This window comes from Mustela lutreola, chromosome 15 (genome assembly GCF_030435805.1).
Source record: "Mustela lutreola isolate mMusLut2 chromosome 15, mMusLut2.pri, whole genome shotgun sequence".
NCBI lineage: Eukaryota > Metazoa > Chordata > Mammalia > Carnivora > Mustelidae > Mustela > Mustela lutreola.
Window position 1 is genome coordinate 46,680,137 of NC_081304.1, and position 23,423 is coordinate 46,703,559.

The 23,423-nt window shown below is 38.7% G+C and overlaps 1 protein-coding gene across 1 annotated transcript; it reads left to right on the forward strand.

Annotated features, from left to right (window-relative positions):
* Positions 1-20,877: 20,877 nt before the first annotated feature.
* Positions 20,878-21,831, forward strand: LOC131816389 (olfactory receptor 1P1-like). Its single transcript, XM_059149075.1, has one exon. The coding sequence runs from the start codon at positions 20,878-20,880 to the stop codon at positions 21,829-21,831; it is 954 nt and encodes a 317-aa protein (XP_059005058.1).
* Positions 21,832-23,423: the final 1,592 nt, after the last annotated feature.

Below are 23,423 nucleotides of genomic sequence, written 5' to 3' on the forward strand. Positions count from 1 at the left end.
AAAAGCTTCCAGGACAAACAACAACTGAAAGAATTTGCAAATACCAAACCAGCTCTACAGGAAATCTTGAAAGGGGTCCTCTAAGCAAAGAGAGAGCCTACAAGTGGTAGATCAGAAAGGAACAGAGACCATATACAGTAACAGTCACCTTACAGGCAATACAATGGCACTAAATTCATATCTCTCAATAGTTACCCTGAATGTGAATGGCCTAAATGCCCCTGTCAAAAGACACAGGGTATCAGAATGGATAAAAAAACAAAACCCATCTATATGTTGCCTCCAAGAAACACATTTTAAGCCCGAAGACACCTCCAGATTTAAAGTGAGGGGGTGGAAAAGAATTTACCATGCTAATGGACATCAGAAGAAAGCAGGAGTGGCAATCCTTATATCAGATCAATTAGATTTTAAGCCAAAGACTATAATAAGAGATGAGGAAGGACACTATATCATACTCAAAGGGTCTGTCCAACAAGAAGATTTAACAATTTTAAATATCTATGCCCCCAACGTGGGAGCAGCCAACTATATAAACCAATTAATAACAAAATCAAAGAAACACATCAACAAAAATACAATAATAGTAGGGGACTTTAACACTCCCCTCACTGAAATGGACAGGTCATCCAAGCAAAAGATCAGCAAGGAAATAAAGGCCTTAAACGACACACTGGACCAGATGGACATCACAGATATATTCAGAATATTTCATCCCAAAGCAACAGAATACACATTCTTCTTTAGTGCACATGGAACATTCTCCAGAATAGATCACATCCTCGGTCCTAAATCAGGACTCAACCGGTATCAAAAGATTGGGATCATTCCCTGCATATTTTCAGACCACAATGCTCTAAAGCTAGAACTCAACCACAAAAGGAAGTTTGGAAAGAACCCAAATACATGGAGACTAAACAGTATCCTTCTAAAGAATGAATGGGTCAACCGGGAAATTAAAGAAGAATTGAAAAAAATCATGGAAACAAATGATAATGAAAATACAACGGTTCAAAATCTGTGGGACACAACAAAGGCAGTCCTGAGAGGAAAATATATAGCGGTACAAGCCTTTCTCAAGAAACAAGAAAGGTCTCAGGTACACAATCTAACCCTACACCTAAAGGAGCTGGAGAAAGAACAAGAAAGAAACCCTAAGCCCAGCAGGAGAAGAGAAATCATAAAGATCAGAGCAGAAATCAATGAAATAGAAACCAAAAAAACAATAGAACAAATCAACGAAACTAGGAGCTGGTTCTTTGAAAGAATTAATAAAATTGATAAACCCCTGGCCCGACTTATCAAAAAGAAAAGAGAAAGGACCCAAATAAATAAAATCATGAATGAAAGAGGAGAGATCACAACTAACACCAAAGAAATACAAACTATTATAAGAACATACTATGAGCAACTCTACGGCAATAAATTTGACAATCTGGAAGAAATGGATGCATTCCTAGAAACATATAAACTACCACAACTGAACCAGGAAGAAATAGAAAGCCTGAACAGACCCATTACCAGTAAGGAGATTGAAACAGTCGTTAAAAATCTCCAAACAAACAAAAGCCCAGGGCCAGACGGCTTCCCGGGGGAATTCTACCAAACATTTAAAGGAGAACTAATTCCTATTCTCCTGAAACTGTTCCAAAAAATAGAAATGGAAGGAAAACTTCCAAACTCATTTTATGAGGCCAGCATCACCTTGATCCCAAAACCAGACAAGGATCCCACCAAAAAAGAGAGCTATAGACCGATATCCTTGATGAACACAGATGCGAAAATACTCAACAAAATACTAGCCAATAGGATTCAACAGTACATTAAAAAGATTATTCACCACGACCAAGTGGGATTTATTCCAGGGCTGCAAGGTTGGTTCAACATCCGCAAATCAGTCAATGTGATACAACACATCAATAAAAGAAAGAACAAGAACCATATGATACTCTCAATAGATGCTGAAAAAGCACTTGACAAAGTACAGCATCCCTTCCTGATCAAAACTCTTCAAAGTGTAGGGATAGAGGGCACATACCTCAATATCATCAAAGCCATCTATGAAAAACCCACCGCAAATATCATTCTCAATGGAGAAAAACTGAAAGCTTTTCCGCTAAGGTCAGGAACACGGCAGGGATGTCCATTATCACCACTGCTATTCAACATCGTACTAGAGGTCCTAGCCTCAGCAATCAGACAACAAAAGGAAATTAAAGGCATCCAAATCGGCAAAGAAGAAGTCAAATTATCCCTCTTCGCAGATGATATGATACTATATGTGGAAAACCCAAAAGACTCTACTCCAAAACTGCGAGAACTTATACAGGAATTCAGTAAAGTGTCAGGATATAAAATCAATGCACAGAAATCAGTTGCATTTCTCTACACCAACAGCAAGACAGAAGAAAGAGATATTAAGGAGTCAATCCCATTTACAATTGCATCCAAAACCATAAGATACCTAGGAATAAACCTAACCAAAGAGGCACAGAATCTATACTCAGAAAACTATAAAGTACTCATGAAAGAAATTGAGGAAGACACAAAGAAATGGAAAAATGTTCCATGCTCCTGGATTGGAAGAATAAATATTGTGAAAATGTCTATGCTACCTAAAGCAATCTACACATTTAATGCAATTCCTATCAAAGTACCATCCATCTTTTTCAAAGAAATGGAACAAATAATGCTAAAATTTATATGGAACCAGAAAAGACCTCGAATAGCCAAAGGGATATTGAAAAAGAAAGCCAACGTTGGTGGCATCAGAATTCCGGACTTCAGGCTCTATTAAAAAGCTGTCATCATCAAGACAGCATGGTACTGGCACAAAAACAGACACATAGATCAATGGAACAGAATAGAGAGCCCAGAAATAGACCCTCAACTCTATGGTCAACTAATCTTCGACAAAGCAGGAAAGAATGTCCAATGGAAAAAAGACAGCCTTTTCAATAAATGGTGCTGGGAAAATTGGACAGCCACATGCAGAAAAATGAAATTGGACCATTTCCTTACACCACACACAAAAATAGACTCAAAATGGATAAAAGACCTCAATGTACGAAAGGAATCCATCAAAATCCTTGAGGAGAACACGGGCAGCAACCTCTTCGACCTCTGCCGCAGCAACATCTTCCTAGGAACAACGCAAAAGGCAAGGGAAGCAAGGGAAAAAATGAACTACTGGGATTTCATCAAGATCAAAAGCTTTTGCACAGCAAAGGAAACAGTGAACAAAATCAAAAGACAACTGACAGAATGGGAGAAGATATTTGCAAACGACATATCAGATAAAGGACTAGTGTCCAGAATCTATAAAGAACTTAGCAAACTCAACACCCAAAGAACAAATAATCCAATCAAGAAATGGGCAGAGGACATGAGCAGACATTTCTGCAAAGAAGACATCCAGATGGCCAACAGACACATGAAAAAGTGCTCCATATCACTCGGCATCAGGGAAATACAAATCAAAACCACAATGCGATATCACCTCACACCAGTCAGAATGGCTAAAATCAACAAGTCAGGAAATGACTGATGCTGGCGAGGATGCGGAGAAAGGGGAACCCTCCTCCACTGTTGGTGGGAATGCAAGCTGGTGCAGCCACTCTGGAAAACAGCATGGAGGTTCCTCAAAATGTTGAAAATAGAACTGCCCTATGACCCAGCAATTGCACTATTGGGTATTTACCCTAAAGATACAAACGTAGTGATCCAAAGGGGCACGTGCACCCGAATGTTTATAGCAGCAATGTCCACAATAGCCAAACTATGGAAAGAACCTAGATGTCCATCAACAGATGAATGGATCAAGAAGATGTGGTATATATACACAATGGAATACTATGCAGCCATCAAAAGAAATGAAATCTTGCCATTTGCAACAACATGGATGGAACTAGAGCGTATCATGCTTAGCGAAATAAGTCAAGGGGAGAAAGACAACTATCATATGATCTCCCTGATATGAGGAAGTGGTGATGCAACATGGAGGCTTAAGTGGGTAGAAGAAGAATAAATGAAACAAGATGGGATTGGGAGGGAGACAAACCATAAGTGACTCTTAATCTCACAAAACAAACTGAGGGTTGCTGGGGGGAGGGGGTTTGGGAGAAGGGGGTGGGATTATGGACATTGGGGAGGGTATGTGATTTGGTGAGTGCTGTGAAGTGTGTAAACCTGGTGATTCACAGACCTGTACCCCTGGGGATAAAAATATATGTTTATAAAAAATAAAAAATTAAAGTCTTAAAAAAAAAAAAAGATTTAAATTGACTTTATGTGGAATTGATATCAGACAAACATTAGTAATGTGGAGAACAGACTTCATAAATCTTTCCAGACGAAGATTAAAATAGGAGTTTAAAATAATAATGTAAATTAGCTAGAATTAAAATGAACACTTAAAATGAAAAAATGAGTTTAAAACAATAAAATAGAGAAATATGGGTGTTGAAAAGAATGTGGAATTCTGACTTGAGAACAATAGTTGTTCCAGAGGGAGGAAAACCCAACAAATAGAACTCAAGCAACAGTTAAAAGTTGCACCAAAATGTAATATTGTAGGGAACCCAAAGTGAAATTCCAACCATACTCTGGACCATATTAATGTTAATATCCCTAGATGTATCCTAGTGATACATTTTATTTTTGACAGGAGAAAAAAAATTTTTTGAATGAAAATTACAGTGCAGAGAGTAATAAATTTATTTTTTAATGTTTTTTATTAATATATTTATTTTCAGCATAACAGTATTCATTATTTTTTCACCACACCCAGTGCTCCATGCAATCTGTGCCCTCTATAATACCCACCACCTGGTACCCCAACCTCCCACTCCCCGCCACTTCAAACCCCTCAGATTGTTTTTAAGAGTCCTAGTCTCTCATGATTCACCTCCCCTTCCAATTTACCCCAACTCCCTTATCCTAAGACCCCTTGTCCTCCATGATATTTGTTATGCTCCACAAATAAGTGAGACCATATGATAATTGACTCTCTCTGCTTGACTTATTTCACTCAGCATAACCTCTTCCAGTCCCGTCCATGTTGTTACAGAAGTTGGGTATTCATTCTTTCTGATGGAGGCATAATACTCCATAGTGTATATGGACCACATCTTCCTTATCCATTCGTCCATTGAAGGGCATCTTGGTTCTTTCCATAGTTTGGTGACCATGGCCATTACTGCTATAAACATTGGGGTACAGATGGCCCTTCGTTTCATGACATCTGTATCTTTGGGGTAAATACCCAGGAATGCAATTGCAGGGTCATAGGGAAGTTCTATTGTAATTTCTTGAGGAATCTCCACACTGTTCTCCAAAGAGGCTGCACCAACTTGCATTCCCACCAACAGTGTGAGAGCGTTCCCCTTTCTCCAATTCCCTCCAACACATGTTGTTTCCTGTCTTGCTAATTTTGGCCATTCTAACTGGTGTAAGGTGATATCTCAATGTGGTTTTAATTTGAATCTCCCTGATGGCTAGTGATGATGAACATTTTTTCATGTGTTTGATAGCCATTTGTATGTCTTCATTGGAGAATTGTCTGTTCATATCTTCTGCCCATTTTTTGATATGATTGTCTGTTTTGTGTGTGTTGAGTTTGAGGAGTTCATTATAGATTCTGGATATCAACCTTTTGTCTGTACTGTCATTTGCAAATATCTTCTCCCATTCAGTGGGTTGCCTCTTTGTTTTTTTGCTGTTTTCTTTGCTGTGCAGAAGCTTTTGATTTTGATGAAGTCCCAAAAGTTTATTTTCGCTTTTGTTTCCTTTGCTTTTGGAGACGTATCTTGAAAGAAGGTGCTGTGGCTGATGTCGAAGAGATTACTGCCTATGTTCTCCTGTAGGATTTTGATGGATTCCTGTCTCACGTTGAGGTCTTTTATCCATTTTGAGTTTATCTTTGTGTACGGTGTAAGAGAATGGTCAAGTTTCATTCTTCTACATATAGCTGTCCAGTTTTCCCAGCACCATTTATTGAAGAGACTGTCTGTTTTCCCTGTATATTTTTTTCTGTTTTGTCAAAGATTAATTGACCATAGAATTGAGGGTCAATATTTGGGCTCTCTACTCTGTTCCACTGGTCTATATGTCTGTTTTTATGCCAGTACCATGCTGTCTTGGTGATCACAGCTTTGTAGTAAAGCTTGAAATCAGGTAACATGATGCCCCCAGTTTTATTTTTGTTTTTCAAATTTCCTTAGCAATTCGGGGTCTCTTCTGATTCCATACAAATTTTAAGATTATTTGCTCCAGCTCTTTGAAGAATATATCAGTAAAATTTTGATCGGAATGGCATTAAAAGTATAGATTGCTCTAGGCAATATAGACATTTTAACAATGTTTATTCTTCCGATCCAAGAGCATGGAATGGTCTTCCATCTTTTTGTGTCTTCTTCAATTTCTTTCATGAGTGTTCTGTAATTCCTCAAGTACAGATGCTTTACCTCTTTGGTTAGGTTTATTACCAGGTATCTGATGGTTTTTGGTGCTATAGTAAATGGAATCGATTCTCTAATTTCCATTTCAGTATTTTCATTGTTAGTGTATAAGAAAGCCACTGATTTCTGCACATTGACTTTGTATGCTGCCACGTTGCTGAATTGTTGTATGAGTTCTAGTAGTTTGGGGGGGAGGGAGTCTTTTGAGTTTTCCATATAAAGAATCATGTCATCTGCAAAGAGAGAGACTTTGACTTCTTCATTGCCAATTTGGATACCTTTTATTTCTCTTTGTTGTCTGATTGCTGTTGCTAGGACTTCTAATACTATGTTGAAAAAGAGTGGTGAAAGTGGGTGCCAATGATGCCCATTGTCTTGTTCCTGATCTCAACTGGAAGGCTGAAAGCTTTTTCCCATTGAGGATGATATTTTCTGTAGGGTTTTTATAGATAGATTTAATGAAGTTCAGGAATGTTCCCTATATCCCTATACTTTGAAGCGTTTTAATCAGGAACGGATGCTGGATTTTGTCAAATGCTTTTTCTGCATCAATTGAGAGGACCATGTGGTTCTTCTCTCTTTTCTTATTGATTTGTTGTATCACATTGATTGATTTGCGAATGTTGAACCATCATTGTAGCCCACCAATGAATCCCACCTGGTCATGGTGGATAATCTTTTTAATATGCTGTTGGATCCTGTTTGCTAGGATCTTGTTGAGAATCTTAGCATCCATATTCATCAGTGATATTGGTCTGAAATTCTCCTTTTTGGTAGGGTCTTTGCCTGGTTTGGGGACCAGGGTAATGCTGGCTTCATAGAAAGAGCCTGGAAGTTTTCCTTCTGCTTCAATTTTTTGAAACAGCTTCAGGAGAATAGGTGTTATTTCTTCTTTGAAAGTTTGGTAGAATTCCCCAGGGAGTCCATCAGGTCCTGGGCTCTTGTTTTTTGGGAGGTTTTTGATCACTGCTTCAATCTCATTACTAGATATCGGTCTATTCAGGTTGTCGATTTCTTCCTGGTTCAATTTTGGGAGTTTATAGTTTTCCAGGAATGCATCCATTTCATCTAGATTGCTTAGCTTATTAGCATATAACTGTTGAAAATAACTTCTGATGATTGTTTCTACTTCCTTGGTGTTAGTTGTGATCTTTCCCTTTTCATTCATAATTTTATGAATTTGGGCTTTCTATCTTTTCTTTTGGATTAGTGTGGCCAATGGTTTTTAGATCTTATTGATTCTTTTAAAAAAACAGCTTCTAGTTTCATTGATACATTCTACTCTATCTCTGGATTCTACCTCACTGATCTCAGCTCTAATTTTGATGATTTCCCTTCTTATGTGTGGAGTTGGTTTGGTTTGTTGTTGATTCTCCAGTTCTTTAAGGTGTAGAGACAGCTGGTGTATTCTGGATTTTTCAATTTTTTTGAGGGGGGCTTGGGTGATTATGTATTTCCCCCTGAGGACCGCCTTTGCTGTATCTCATAGGTTTTGGACTGAAGTGTCTTCATTCTCATTGGTTTTTCCATGAATTGTTTCAGTTCTTCTTTGATCTCCTGGTTGATCCAAGCATTCTTTTTTTTTTTAAAGATTTTATTTATTTATTTAACAGACAGAGATCACAAGTAGGCAGAGAGGCAGGCAGAGAGAGAGAGGAGGAAGCAGGCTCCCTGCTGAGCAGAGAGCCTGATGCGGGGCTCGATCCCAGACCCTGAGATCATGACCTGAGCCAAAGGCAGGGGCTTAACCTACTAAGCCACCCAGGCGCCCCGATCCAAGCATTCTTAACCAAGGTGGTCTTTAGCTTCCAGGTGTTTGCGTTCCTTCGGAACTTTTCCTTGTGATTGAGCTCCAGTTTCAAAGCATTGTGATCTGAGAATATGCAGGGAATCATCTCAGTCTTTTGATATCGTTTGAGTCCTGATTTGTGACCCAGTATGTGGTCTATTCTGGAGAAGGTTCCATGTGCACTTGAGAAGAATGAGTATTCTGTTGTTTTAGGGTGGAATGTTCTGTATATATCTATGAAATCCATCTGGTCCAATGTGTCATTCAATGCTCTTGTTTCTTTATTGATTTTCTGCTTCGATGATCTGTCTATTTTCTGTGAGAGGCGTGTTAACATCTCCTACGATTAGTGTATTCATATCAATATGACTCTTCATCTTGATTAACAGTTTTCTTATGTAATTGGTTGCTCCCATATTGGGAGCATAGATATTTACAATTGTTAGATCATCTTGGTGGATAGTCCCTTTAAGGATTATGTAGTGTCCTTCTGTATCTCTGACTACAGTCTTTAGTTTACAATGTAATTTATCTGACATGAGAATCATTACCCCAGCCTTCTTTTGAGGCCCATTGGCATGAAAGATGCTTCTCCATCCCTTCACTTTCAGTCTGGGTGTATCTTTAGGTTCAAAATGGGTCTCTTGTAGACAACATATGGATGGGTCCTTTCATTTTATCCAATCTGCAACCCTGTGCTGTTTTATGGGCGCATTTAGGCCATTCACATTGAGAGTGATTATTGATAGATACGTTTTAATTGACATCGAGTTACCTTTGAAGTCTTTCTTTCTGTATATTGTCTCTATATTTCTGTGCAATGCTATTCTTGGGATTTTTCCTCTTTTATAGAACCCCCCTTAGTATTTCCTGCAGTGTCCCCTTGGTGGTTGCATAATCTTTTATGCCTTACCGGTCTTAGAAACTCTTTATCTCTCCATCCATTTTGAATGTCAGTCTTGCTGGATAAAGTATTCTTGGTTGCATGTTCTTCTCATTTAGTGCCCTGAATATATCTTGCCAGCATTTTCTGGCTTGCCAGGTCTCTGTGGACAGGTCTGACGTTATTCTGAAGGGCTTTCCTCTGTACGTGAGGAGCCTCTTTGCCCTAGCGGCTTTCAAGAGATTATACCTACAATTATAATTCCTCAATTTGACTATCAGGTGTCCTGATTTTTTTTGGAATGTATAATCTTGGGTGGAGACCTTTCAGCCTCTAGTACATGAATGCTGGTTCCATTTGTGAGATTGGGAAATCTTTCATGAAGGACTTGTTTCACTATATCTTCTAGACTTCTTTCTTTCTCCTCCCCTTACGGGATTCCAATAATTCTGACGTTGGAATGCTTCATGGCATCATTTATTTCCCTGATTCTGTTTTCGTGGTTTCTAAGCTGTTTGTTCCAGGCTTCCTCCTAATCCTTTCTCTCTATCTGTTTGTCCTCCAGATTACTAATTTTATCTTCTGTCTCAGTTACACTAGCTTTGAGAGAGTTTAGATTAGATTGGAACTCATTAAGAGCATTGTGAACCTCCTCCCTGGTATCTTTAAGCTCCACCCTAACATTGTGAACATCATCTCTCATCGCTTTCAGCTCGGCCCTAATCAATTCCATTTGGTCATCCATGGCTAGCTAATCTCCAACCTAGCTAATTGCCTGGATAATTTTTAGCCTGAATTCTCTTTCCAACATATTGTCTATGTTGATAGCCGTTAGCTCTCTTGCAGACGGTCCATCCTCTGTATTTTTCTTCTGTTGGGCATTCCTCCTCCTAGTCATTTTGGTGGGAGATGACTGAACAGGTGTAGCTGGATGTATGAACCATGGTGCAGTCAAGGTGCACCCTGGAACCCTTCTGAGCAATCAGGATTCCCCACCAAATGAGAGACAAAAGAAAAGAAAAAGAAGAAGAAAAAAAAAAAAGAAAAGAAAAAAGAGAGAGAGAGAGACAGGAAAGAAAAGGAAGATGAAAAAGAAGTTTCAGCCCAAATGGGCCCCAAGGTAAGATTTATGAAGTAGACAAACAAAAAGACTGATACAAGTATTTAACAAGAGAAAAAAATATATATATGCAAATAAAGGAAGAACCTCGTCAAAAAGAACCCCAAGTGTAAGATTTATATGCTATCAGGACAAACACAAAAACACAGAAACACTGGTGGAAGAAAATGATGGGAGAGTGGTTATAACTCTCAGTGTGTGCGAGGAAGGTTGTTTTGATTCTTCCTGGATGTATCTTGATATCTTTGTTAAAGGACTCTACTTTCTTAAAATAAAGCGGGATTAAAAATTGGTTTACCTATAGGGGTAGTATTGATTGGGGAATGGGATTACTTTGAAGTTTAACTCTATATGAATATTAGAAGATAAAAATAAAAAGGAATAAACTAGACTAAACTAAACTAAATTTTTAAAAAAAGGTATTCAAAAAATAGAAATGCAAAAGAAAAACATAGGTGTATGTATCAAAAAGTTTATGTTAGAAGGTTATTATGGAATTTGATGTACTGTACAGCTCGCTGTGATGGTAAATAGGTTAAAAAAATTACCTATGTATTAAAAAAAAATGAACCAGAATAGTGGGAACGAGTGAAAAATAAAAGTTTTCCTATGAAGTAATGGTTGTTCTCTTGTAGTCCTTTTTTTTTCTTTCTTGGTTTGTTTTCTGGGGGAGGGAACTGCCACGTGGGTTTTCAGTCAATGATGTTCCCTGAGTTAAGTCCTTCCGTCCCCCTCAAGGGGGTGGGCTCTGAGGAAACTGGGTTTTTTTTTTTTTTTTTCAGGCTTTTGTTCTCTGGCGGTTTTTATATTTGTTCACTTTTTTTTTTTCTCTCACTTTGACCGCTTTTGATGGTTTTTGTAGTTTTAGAGGAAAACAAACTGCACCCTGATCTCCTTCTCAGAAAGAGCCCTCAGTCTGGCTGCAGAGCTTAAATAAGTTCCCCCTTGGCTTCTGGCAGAGCAGGTTCCAAGTCGAGGTCCCTGGAGAGGCAAAATCTTTTGCTTGTACCCAAAGCCAAGGCAGTGGCGGCTCTCTGGGCAGCTCCAGACCGCCAGAGAGGTTCCAAGGAGCAATCGCACACTGAGATTTTCCTGCTGGCCTGGGCTGGGAGTGCCTGATCTTTCTGGATCTAAGAGCGCCCGGCTTGTGCGCACCAATTTCAGGGGAGACTGTGGGTTGCGCGTGGGTCATATGCTCTGAGAACGGGGTGCAGGTCTGAAAGCACCAGGGTGGGACTTCCATGCACCTCTCTGGGGGGGAGAGTTTGGTGCAGGTGTCTGAGGTTCTGAAACAATGGCACAAATCAAAGGGCGCCGGCTGGGCCTTTGTACTTCTCTCATGGGAGTATCTCAGGCTCTATAGCAGAGCATTCTGCCACCCAGCGTGGCTCCCATCCCCTCACAGGAAATGGACCCCACACATTCTTGGGAGCTGGTTTCTCCACCGCACTCTCTCTGCCTCAGCGCCAGGGGAGGCTGTCCTGGGATCGGGGACTTAAGCCCCTGTCCCTAGCCACCCTGATTCCCACAATTTCCTTTGCTCTTTTGGAGTGCTTTCAACCAGTCTCCAAGTTAATGCTGGTCCCCAGACGCAGGGCACTCTCCCTCGTATTGGAGTATTACTTTCCAACTGGTAGCTCTGGTGGCTCCCTCCCCCTTTTGTTTATCTTCCGATATCAGTCGCTGTTCCCACTTCAATATCAGTCGCTGTTCCCACTTCGCTTTACCTGTCCACTGGCGTCTTCTGCCCCTGTAGAGATCCAGACGTGTATAATTCTGATCTCAGGCTAATTTCATGGGTGATCGGAGTTCTTTGGTAGGTAATCAGCTCACTTTGGGGTACAGGCTGAAAAGGCGCCTCCTCCTACTTCCCCGCCATCTTGCCCCCCCCCCCCCAGTAACAGATTTCTTAAAAAGAAATAGAAATTCAAACTTGCTTCAGACTTCTGCCTACAACATACTGATGGCATAAAATACTGAAGTATTATCAGAATAATACTATATTTAGGATAAGTATTTTATAACTCATAATTCTATACCCAGTTAGGTTATTCCTGTTGTAAATATGTTTATGAGACTAAATGAATATATTGAAAATACTTTTTAAAAAATAACATTTTGTCAGCACAAATTTAATTATTGTGAGTAACCAGCATTTTAAATCTGCATAATTTAGGAAGACCATGAATTTGAATACTGGGAATGAATGCAGGAAGCAAAACACATTCTGATTCTTGTGTTAAGTCATTGTTTTGTTTTTGACTTTATAAACAGAAAAATGAAGGTATAAGTATCTACTACTTAAAGAGATATCTCCTAGCAGAATAAAAAAAAAAGTAGAAGTCACTGTATCAACTCAAATCAGCTGTGATCTATATGATATTATAGAAAAAGATTCAGATTTTCATATTTTCAGTTTAAAAGAAGACATCTCCCAGAGTTAGATACCCATTCTAATTTTATTTTTTAATTACTTTTTTAAAAATTATATTCAGTTAGCCAACATATAGAACATCATTAATTTTGGTGTAGTGTTCAACAATTCATTTGTTGTATATAAAACCAAGTGGTCATCCCAACATGTGTCCTTCTCAATATCCACTACCCAGTTACCTCATTTCCCAACACTCTCCCTTCTGTAACTCCTAGTGTGTTTCCTGGAGTAGAGTCTCTCATAGTTTGTCTCCCTCTCTGATTTCATCCCATTCAGTTTTCCCTCACTTACCCTGTGGTCTTCTGCCCTAATCCTTATGTTCCACATATGAGTGAAACCATATGGTAATTGTCTTTCTCTGCTTCACTTATTTCACTTAGCATCATGCCCTCCAGTTCCATCCATGGTGATGCAAATGATGGGTATTCATCCTTTCTGATGGCTGAGTAATATTTGTATATAGGGACCACATCTTCTTTATCCATTCTTCTGTTGGAGGACATCTTGTCTCCTTCCACAGTTTGACTACTGTGGACATTTCTGCTATGAACATTGAGATTCAGGTGTTCCTTCTTTTCACTACATCTGTGTCTTTGGGATAAATACATAAATACCTAGTAGTGCAATTGCTGGGTCCTAGGGTAGCCCTATTTTTAATGTCTTGAGGAACGTCCATACCATTTTCCAGAGTGTTATACGAGCTTGCATTTCTACTACCAGTGTAAGAGGGCTCCCCTTTTTCCACATCCTCTCCAACATTTGTTGTTTCCTGTCTTGTTAATTTTTGCCATTCTAACGGGTGTAAGGTGGTTATTTCATTGTGGGTTTGATTTGTATTTCCCTGACGGCTAGTGACACTGAGAACTTTTCCATGTATCTGTTATAGCAGAACATTTGTATGTCTTTTTTGGGGAAGTGTCTGTTCATATCTTTTGCCCATTTCTTGACTGGGTTATTTGTTTTTTGGGGTGTTGAATTTGAGAAGTTCATTATAGATTCTGGATACCAGTCCTTTATCTATAATGTCATTTGCAAATATCCTCTCCCATTCCATGGATGCCTCTTAATTTTGTTGACTGTTTCCTTTGCTGTGCAGAGGCTTATCTTGTTGAAATCCCAAGAGTTTATTTTTGCTTTTCTCTCCCTTGCCTTTAGAGACGTGTCTTGAAAGAAGTTACTGTGGCCAATGTCAAAGAGGTTACTGCCTATGTTTTCCTCTAGGATTTTGATGAATTTCTGTCTCACATTGAGGTCTGTCAACCATTTTGAGTTTGTGTACAGTGTAAGAGAATGGTCCAGTTTCATTCTTCTGCATGTGGCTTCCAATTTTCCCAGCACCATTTGTTGAAGAGACTGTCTTTTATCCCATAGGATGTTCTTTTCTGCTTTGTCTCAGATTAGTTGACCAGAGAGTTGAGGGTCCATTTCTGGAGTTTCTATTCTGTTCTATCGATCTATGTGTCTGTTTTTGTGCCAGTACCATACTGTCTTGATGATTATAGCTTTGTAATAGAGCTTGAAGTCTGGAATTGTGATGCTGCCAACTTTTCATTTGAAATGGGTTTATTTGTTTCTGCTCTCATTCTGTTTGGGTTGGTTTTATCCTATTTTTATTTCATATCTATACCTATAACTATACTATATTTGTATCTACTTCTATTTATATATACTTCTATGGGGTGTTTTATAATCTGGTAAAATTATCCGCACCGCACTCCAACTGTATTTGAAATAATTAACATAACTACACTGAAAGGGGACAGAAAAATAGCCTAAGTAATTCTTGGACACAGTATTTTGGCTAAATATCCTCATACTAAATTAAATTAAATACTAAATTAAAAAAGAGACTGTAAACACATAACTCTAATTATTTATTTAGTTCCCTTAGTGTCATGGGTTAGCAGTTCTAAGGCAATTTCATGCATGTTCTAAGATTGAGCTTTTTTATATAGTGTTTCCTGGGGGAAGGGCAAGGAAAGTACTGGCTACAGGGATGCTGGTGGAGTGGGAGCTGTGCTGGCTCTAGGCTCTGATCACATGCATACTCAGAGGACCAGCGCTGGACCCTCTCTGGGGGAGGGCAACTGCTGGTGGACCCTCTCTGGGGGAGGGCAACTGCTGGTGATCCAGGAGGTTGTGGTCATCAGGGATCTGTGGTGGAGCAGCGAGAAGGTCCAGAGATGAGTTTTCTGGAACCCACTGCTCCTGACACCACTTAGTTATCAGAGTCTTCTACTGTGTTCCAATATTTTTTCCTCTTTTATTCTTCCTCTAAGCTTATAGTGACCTTCTCATAAAAATTGAGGAAAAAATCTGATAATGACCATGACTTCATACATTTTCTTCTGTTTCAAGGGATGATTTCCTCCATATAATATATCCTAATTTTAGCAGAGGCCTTTTGTGAATTGATTAAAGTGTCTCTCTCTCTCTCTCTCTCTTTTTTTTTTTTTTTTTTTGATAGATGTGGTGGCTCTCTAGTTCAGCCCAAGAGACAGGCAGTTAATAACTTTTCATGGAGGAAATCCCAACACTACTGGACCACATTCTTCCCTTTACCAGAAACTGCTCCTGAGGGAATACAAAGGGTGTGGGACAATTACTGAGTTTCAATCTCCCTCAAGATTCCTGAAGCACTCATACTGAGGCTATCTAAGAAAGAAATAAATAGCACAAGTCCCCTTATGATCCAGAGCTGAGAACCCTAGAATTACACCAGTGGTCCTGATATTATGACCAAACACACTCTTGTGCACAGCCCTACTACAGCTGGGTTGTAGGAAAGGCTGGCTGCAGCACAGGTAGGCAACCTGGACATGAGCCTGTTTTTATGTTCTCTGCTCCACACAGTGACAGCCTCTGAGTTTTCATGTTAACTTCCAATGATGTAGAGGATGGAAGAAGAGGCAGTGAGTCATTGCTGATGGAGGCTGAGACGGACACAGGCAGGAAGGTAAGCTTCACAGCTGGAATGGAACAAACCCCAATATATGTTTGAACAATGACAAACAGACCAAGTATGTCCTAGGTGCAGTGAGAAGTATGAGGATAAATAAGGCAGGCTTACCATCTCTAAAGGGTCAGAGTCAGGTAGGGAAGAATAGACCTAAATGTTTGATAATGAAAGTATAAGAAAATCTTAACACTTGCATTATTTGAGAGGAAGAATGACATTAAGTCTTTTCCACGGGAAGACAAGAGATTCCCAAGAAAGTTTATGAAAGTCACCAAATGAGGTGACAGAAAATAGGTGATGGGGGAGAGCAGACAACAGAAGATCCCTGCAGGCTAGTGCATTAACAAACAAGGACAGCAGGAGGGTTTAGGGCCAGCACCCCTGGGCAGGGAAGAGGGACTGGCAGGAGAAGTGTTTCCTCTCATGCACAAGAAAACCCCAGGATGAATCATTTAGGATGGCTATGGATTTCAAACTCTAGTCCCCATGGGGAGACTCAGAAAGTTGCCTATCACCAAAGAGAGAGTCTGTGTTCTGAATGAGAATTCCTTTCTATGGGACTGATCCTTGGCAGTAAGTGGTCCCAGGTTGGGGTAGGAATAAAGAATTTCTATTCCTTTATTCCTCTATATCAAGACAAGCCTATAGCTGGTCATTGCTTCCAGTTGCAGACAATACAAGGTTCTGGACTTTTTAAATATAGGTCAGTGGATAGAACCCCTCCCTCCACCTACACACGAATTCAGGGAAACTACCTTTATGTTTCTCCTCACAATGTGGGCCTCAGTCTTCTGGAGGTAAAATGGAGGCACAGAATTACACATCTTCCAGTGAGTGCATTCACCCAGGCATTGTGTGTTTATGAACAACTCTTTAGTGCCAGGCATTATCTTAGGTGCTAGGGAATCAGAGAAAGAGAGTACACAGTGGCCCTGACTTCTTGATGCTTTCATTTTGGTGGGGAGGTTGGATTTAATGAGGTTAAGTTATGTTGTTTTTATATACAAATATGACTGATTTGTGTATGTTGATTCTACAACATGTTACTATTCTCAATAGTCTTGTGGTTTCTCTGTTGATTTTCTTGCGTTCTCCAGAAATCTCTTTTTGTAACAATACTTATCAGGTTTTAAAATCAGCATTATACCTTCTTTAGAAAAATATTTTGGAAGTTTGCCTTCTCTTTCTATATTCTGACTAGAAAAAGAGATTGTCTACCATTTATAGTTTTGACGGTATCTCTTATTAAACTAGATGATGTTGGCACTTTTTTAGGGAGCAGATCTTTGACAGATATGCTAAATTGTATTTTTGTTGTTGGGTGTTTTCCACCATCCCTGCAGGAGGATTACTGTTGACCCTTGAACAATGGGCTAGAGGAGCAGATCCCTCTCACACAAATGAGAAAAATCCATATATAACTTTTGACTCTCCCAAAAGTGTTGACCAGAAGCCTGACTCATAACATAAATACTCATTAACACATATTTTGTATGTTATATGTATTATATGTTGTATTCTTACAATAAAATAAGCTAGAGAAAAGAAAATGTTATTAAGAAAATCATAAGGGAGGGCACCTAAGTGGCTCAGTTAGTTAAGTGTCTGACTCTTGATTTAGACTCAGGTCATGGTCTCAGGGTGGTGATAAGGAGTCCTGCATGAGGCTCTGCATGCAACGGAGAGTCTGCTTAAGATTCTTTCCCTCTTCTCCTCCCCCTGCTCTTTCTCTCTCTCTTTCAAAATAAATAAATAAATCTTAAACAAAAAAAGAAAAGAAAATCATAAGGAAAACACATTTACAGTACTGTGCTATAAAAAAAATCTGTGTGTTATTGGATTTGTGCAATTCAGACGAGATCGGGCGCGTTCAGGGTGGTATGGATTTGTGCAATTCAAACCCTGGTTGTTCAAAGGTCAACTGTATACCCCCCTCCCCCACTATTTGCCATGTCACTTGCAACTGCCTCCCTGTGGAAGGTTATAGTTATGTGTCCCTCTGATGTCTGGTTAGCCATGATACTTGTTTTTATTTATTTATTTTTTATTTATTTTCAGCATAACAGTATTCATTATTTTTGCACCACACCCAGTGCTCCATGCAATCCGTGCCCTCTATAATACCCACCACCTGGTACCCAAAATGATACTTGTTTTAACAGTGAAGTTGAGTGGACATGATGTGTACCCATTCCAAGTAAAAGCTATAAATTTACAATTGCGCATTTTTACAAGCTCTTGCTCTTTTCTCTTTCCCCTTAAGAATGGCATGTCATAAATAAGGGCTGTTTCTTCCGACTGGATCCCAGAATAAAGAAGATGCATGAGTCCATGCTAAGCAGAACTACATACACCTTGCTGTTGACATATAATGTAAGTGAGAAAATAAGCCTTTGTTTTTTGTAAGCCATTGTGATTTGAGGATAGTTTCTACCACAGTACCACCAAGAGAAAAATGATTAACACAACATTTATTTTTCTTTGTGGATGTGGCTTATCCTTTATCCATCTCTACCAGTGTTATTCTTGGTACCTTTTATTGTCCAAAGATTATTCATTTCACCTAGAACTACACATTTCTTTGCATCTACTATAGCTAAGTAGTCTTATGATTTTAGATAACTTCTTTTTCAGTTTATGTCCCTCTCTGTCATTTCTTATTCTGTTTATTTGTGTTTCTCTCTATGATCCCCCCTTTATTTTTGCTTGATTAGATTAGCAAATGATTTATCCATTACATTGATTTTTTTTCAGTATATATAATTCATATACCATACAATACATCCAAAGTGTACAGTTCAATGGCTTTTATTATTTTTTATATTCACTGAATTTTGTTATAATCTTCACAATAAGTTTGCAACATTTTAATTTAATTTAATTTATTTATATGACAGAGAGAGACACAGTGAGATAATATTATAATATTATAATATATAATATAATATATTAATATTTAGTTTATTTTTGTTACTCATTTTGTGTCAGATGCTTATTGTATTATTTACTATTTATTATTTTATATATTAATATATATTATTATATATCAATATAATAATATTATATATTTATTATTATTTACTATTATTCATGTAAGTATTTAAGGCAATAAATTTTCCTTTAATTACTATGTTAGCAATATTCCATAGACTCTGGTACATGACATTACTATTATTATTTTCTGAATATTCTGAAATTTAGATTTTTATTTCTCCTTTGGACCTGAGAGTTACTTAATAGAGATACTTGAAACATTTCTTTCCAGTTTGAAAGGCTATTTTTGTTTTTTGGCTTTGTTATTAATGTCTACTTCTACTGTATTTTGGTCAGAGATCATTAGTTAAATTATTACTGCTTTGGGGGAATTTTAAAAATTGTCTCTGTGGCCTTATGTATTTTTTTGTAATGTGCTCTACAGGAACTTGAAAGTAAGTATTTATTACTATTCCTGGAACATAGTAATATATATTATATATACATATATTTATACACATATATTCACACACATATCTTATTATTTTTGTTTCATATTACCTATTCTTACTTTTTAAAGTGTTTTTAAGGATTTTTTTTTTAAGTAAACTAACTCTACCTCCAACATGTGGCTTGAACTCATGACCCTGAGATACTCACATACTCTACTGACTGAGCCAACCAGGCACCCCTATTCTTGTTTATTTTTAATCACTTGATCTGCCTTGGATGACAAAAGTTTATTTAAGCTGATTGTCTTTCTAATATCCCTGACCCTCTGTTCTCCTTATACCTGGAGGGACTTTTCTGATTGCTTAATTTTGGCCCTCAGCTTCTCTGTGCTCATCAGGAATCTGATCAGTTTCAGGAAAAGCTTTGTTCTGTTCTTCCACATTATATGTTTTATGAAAGCAGACTGTTCCCCTCTGGAGAGGCCCATGTTGTCCCACTGAGCCTGTGAAAGGGAAAACAGATTTAATTTTGGAGGAGTATTACAAAGCTTATTTAGTGAATACAGCTAATATAAATTCTCCAACCTAGTCTTTTTCAGTAACAAAGGTTATTCTTTTTCTCCATATGACTGACTGACTCTGTGACTAACCCTCAGTTGGCTCCACACATGGGAAAGGAGCAGAATTTTCTTGTACTATTGAGCCTACTCAAGCTCTGACACCTCTTCTGGCTCAAATAGCTTTTGTGGTCCTTATAACATACAGAGTAAAGTTTCAGTTTCTTTACTTTCCATGCCAAACACTCCCAAAGTTAACTTTTAGTTCTCTTTCTGGCATTAACTCAGCCTACAATCCCTCCTCCATCTCAGTCTCAAAACCCCTGTTCTCCATCTCTGAGCTTGTCTAGGGCTTCCTACTGCCTGGCTTTTATTCAAAAGTTTGCCTCCATATGCTGCACACATCCATCTGGCAAGATCCTGAACTATATTCCTTTGCTGCCACAGTCTACTTTGTCTCAGAAATGTGTGTGTGTGTGTGTGTGTGTGTGTGTGTGTGTGTATGTGTACATCCAACAATTTTGGAGATTTTGGAGATTAGAGATGATGATTCCTTCCTTATTGCTACAGATAACTGAAGAAGAATTATCTGAACATATCTTTATTCAGTAACTGATTGTTCAATTGACTTCTTGAGGAATGGATAATATGAAATGATCTTTGAAATACTGACTTTTGGGCATGATGGGGTGGAACAGGTAGTCTGGGGTCTGAGAGAGTTTTGTTGTCAGTAGAATGGGTAGAGAACCCTGAATCAAAATACTATGGGATTTTAACATAGGTAGTTGTGTCTGTCCCATTAGATTGAAAACTCTCAGGAGGTGAGGATTATCAGTGTCCTATCTATATGGTACTCTACCAGGTCCAGAGCTCATGCTTAGTCTCTGTTGAATGAGTGAATAAATGAATGAGTGAATGAATGAATGAAAACTTCTTGACACCCCTGAGAATACAGCTGAAGAAATAGCAATTACAACTGAAGGAATCTGGGATGGAAAAGAGTGTAGAGAAATAAACCAAGAAAGAAATATTTAATTTTCTTAAATTGTATCTCTCACATTTCCTAGCCCATTAGTAAGTTTTAATAAAAATATACAGTGCACATAGTATGTGATCAGTACAAATACATTAAGGTTATTCTTTTTTCTCTAGAGTTCAGAGAATGGTACATTCATCAACCATCCAGAGTAAAGTATGTTTGGAGAGTTTTAATGGGTCTCACTGGAGGTGTCTTTCTCAGACTTCCGGGATCATGGCAGGAGGCAACCAGACCAGCATCTTTGAGTTCCTCCTCTGGGGACTCTCAGAGCGGCCAGAGCAGCAGCGTTTCCTCTTCCTGCTGTTCCTGTGGATGTATGTGGTCACTGTGGTTGGGAACCTCCTCATTGTCCTGGCCATTGGTACTGATGCACGTCTCCACACACCTATGTACTTCTTCCTTGCCAGCCTGTCCTGTGCAGACATCCTCTTCACTTCCACCACTGTGCCTAAGGCCTTGGTGAACATCCAGATTCAGAGTAGGTCCATCTCCTACACAGGATGCCTGGTTCAGCTCTACTTCTTTTTGACTTTTGGGGACATGGACATCTTTCTCCTGGCCACAATGGCCTATGACCGCTATGTGGCCATCTGCCACCCTCTCCACTACAAGATGGTCATGAGCTGCCGGCGTTGCACCTTCTTGGTTACTGCCTGCTGGATCCTGACAAGTCTTGTTGCCATGACCCACACTTTCCTCATCTTCCGACTTTCTTTTTGCTCTAAGAAGATCATTCCTGATTTCTTCTGTGATCTGGGACCCCTGATGAAGGTGTCTTGCTCTGACACTCAGGTCAATGAGCTTGTACTCCTTTTCTTGGGAGGAGCAGTCATTTTAATCCCCTTTGTGCTCATCCTGGTCTCTTATATCTACATTGTTTCAGCCATCCTCAGAGTCCCCTCTGCCCAGGGAAGGCGCAAGGCCTTCTCTACCTGTGGGTCACACCTTGCGGTTGTTGCTCTGTTCTTTGGGACAGTGATCAGGGCTTATCTGTGCCCCTCATCATCTTCCTCCAACTCCATAGAAGAGGACACAGCAGCTGCTGTCATGTACACAGTGGTAACCCCCCTGCTGAACCCTTTCATTTACAGCCTGCAGAACAAGGACATGAAGCGTGCCCTGGTGAGATTTCTCAGGGGTAAAGTCTTCCTTTCATGGGGTCAGTGACTTCTGTAGTGATACTGCAGGTGTCCTCCATCCCCTCTGTGGAGGAGCTTCACAGAAATTTCTACCTCAGGTTTTTTACTTCTGACTCCCACATATGCCTTATCACCACTTCCTTCCCTGAATCTCCTCATGACTTTGAAATTGTTAAGGAACATCAAGATTTTACATCATGTTTTAAGGTTAATATGTTAAGAGTTGCTTATTTACTTATTTATTTTACCTATGACTTCCCACAAGGAAAAGTGCCTTTTGCAATGTTTTTAATTCTAGAAGTCTTTGTAGGCTTTTATGCTAGTTCACCAAAATTCAATTAGTGAGGTCATGGAAAGTACATTAATGATTAAAATATTAGCAAGTAAAGTCAATATTGGGTAGCAAAGAGCTTACAACTTTGAGTATATATGGGTATATATTATATGCACTTTATTTTTTCTTACAAAAATAAGAAATTATATATACATGTATGTGTGTATATATATGTTTATATATATAAACACTTATTACTTCAAGGTTGTGAGTCAAAAATTTTTGTAACTGTTAAATCTCTCAACATTGTCAGTGAGCAGAATTTTGAAGTTTATAATGAGAAGACAAAATAAGTAAATTTAAATTAAATATTATGGCAACTCTTATGTAGCTGTTTTCTGAAATTCTTCCTTATCTGCTTAAGCCTTGGCTGATTGTGAATGCTGTTTTTCACATCGGCAGTAAAGGAATCTTGTGCATTCTCAAGGTTCTTTATGTAGAAACTTATGGCCTCTAGACTCAATGAAGACCAAATCAAAGATAACCAAAGCTTGTGATTTTTATTTTTGCTATGAAAAAGTCATAATTCCATACCAAGACAGAGTGAATACAAAATCATTGCCTAAAGTTGAAACTATGGAACAAATTCACTGCAGAGGTTTGTGAGGAAAGGGCTCTAGATTGGTGCCCAGGAGTCTCAGATCTTAAACTCAGTGCTTCTACTTATTTTGTCTGAGTCTAGTCTTCTCTTTTGTGAGATAAAATTACTGATATTTTTCCTGCCTACCTAACTGGAACTTTGTGGGGAAAATGCCTATAGTTTGGCTATTATAATATAGAAACTCCAAATGATTATAGATTTTAAAAGCTGGACTTTTATTTTTTTCTCATATACATGTAAAATGTTGGCTACAAAATCATCAAGGATTCAGGCTAATTCTCTCTTGGTTTTCTGTGACCCTCCAAGAATGATTCCATAGCCATTAAACTTCTGCCTTGGTCTTCATTTCAACCAATAGGAAGGGAGAAAGGGTCAACTGGAGGATCCAGTGTTTCCCACTAAGGAAAATACCTGGAGAAGTGGCACTCACCTCTTCCATTTATATCCTATTGGCCAGAGCTTGGTTTCTTGGCCTCACCCAGCTGCAGCTGGGCCTGGAAAATTTTTTCTTTATACTTGGTGGCCATAATCTAATATTATATTAGCATGGACAAAGTACAAACCTTATATTAGGGGAAAACCAGCCATCTCTGCTATAGTAAGGTGTCATCATGGCAATTAAAAGCCCTACAAACATGAAGAGCTCATGAAAACAGGAGAGTGTGTGGGCACTCAGTCACTCTGT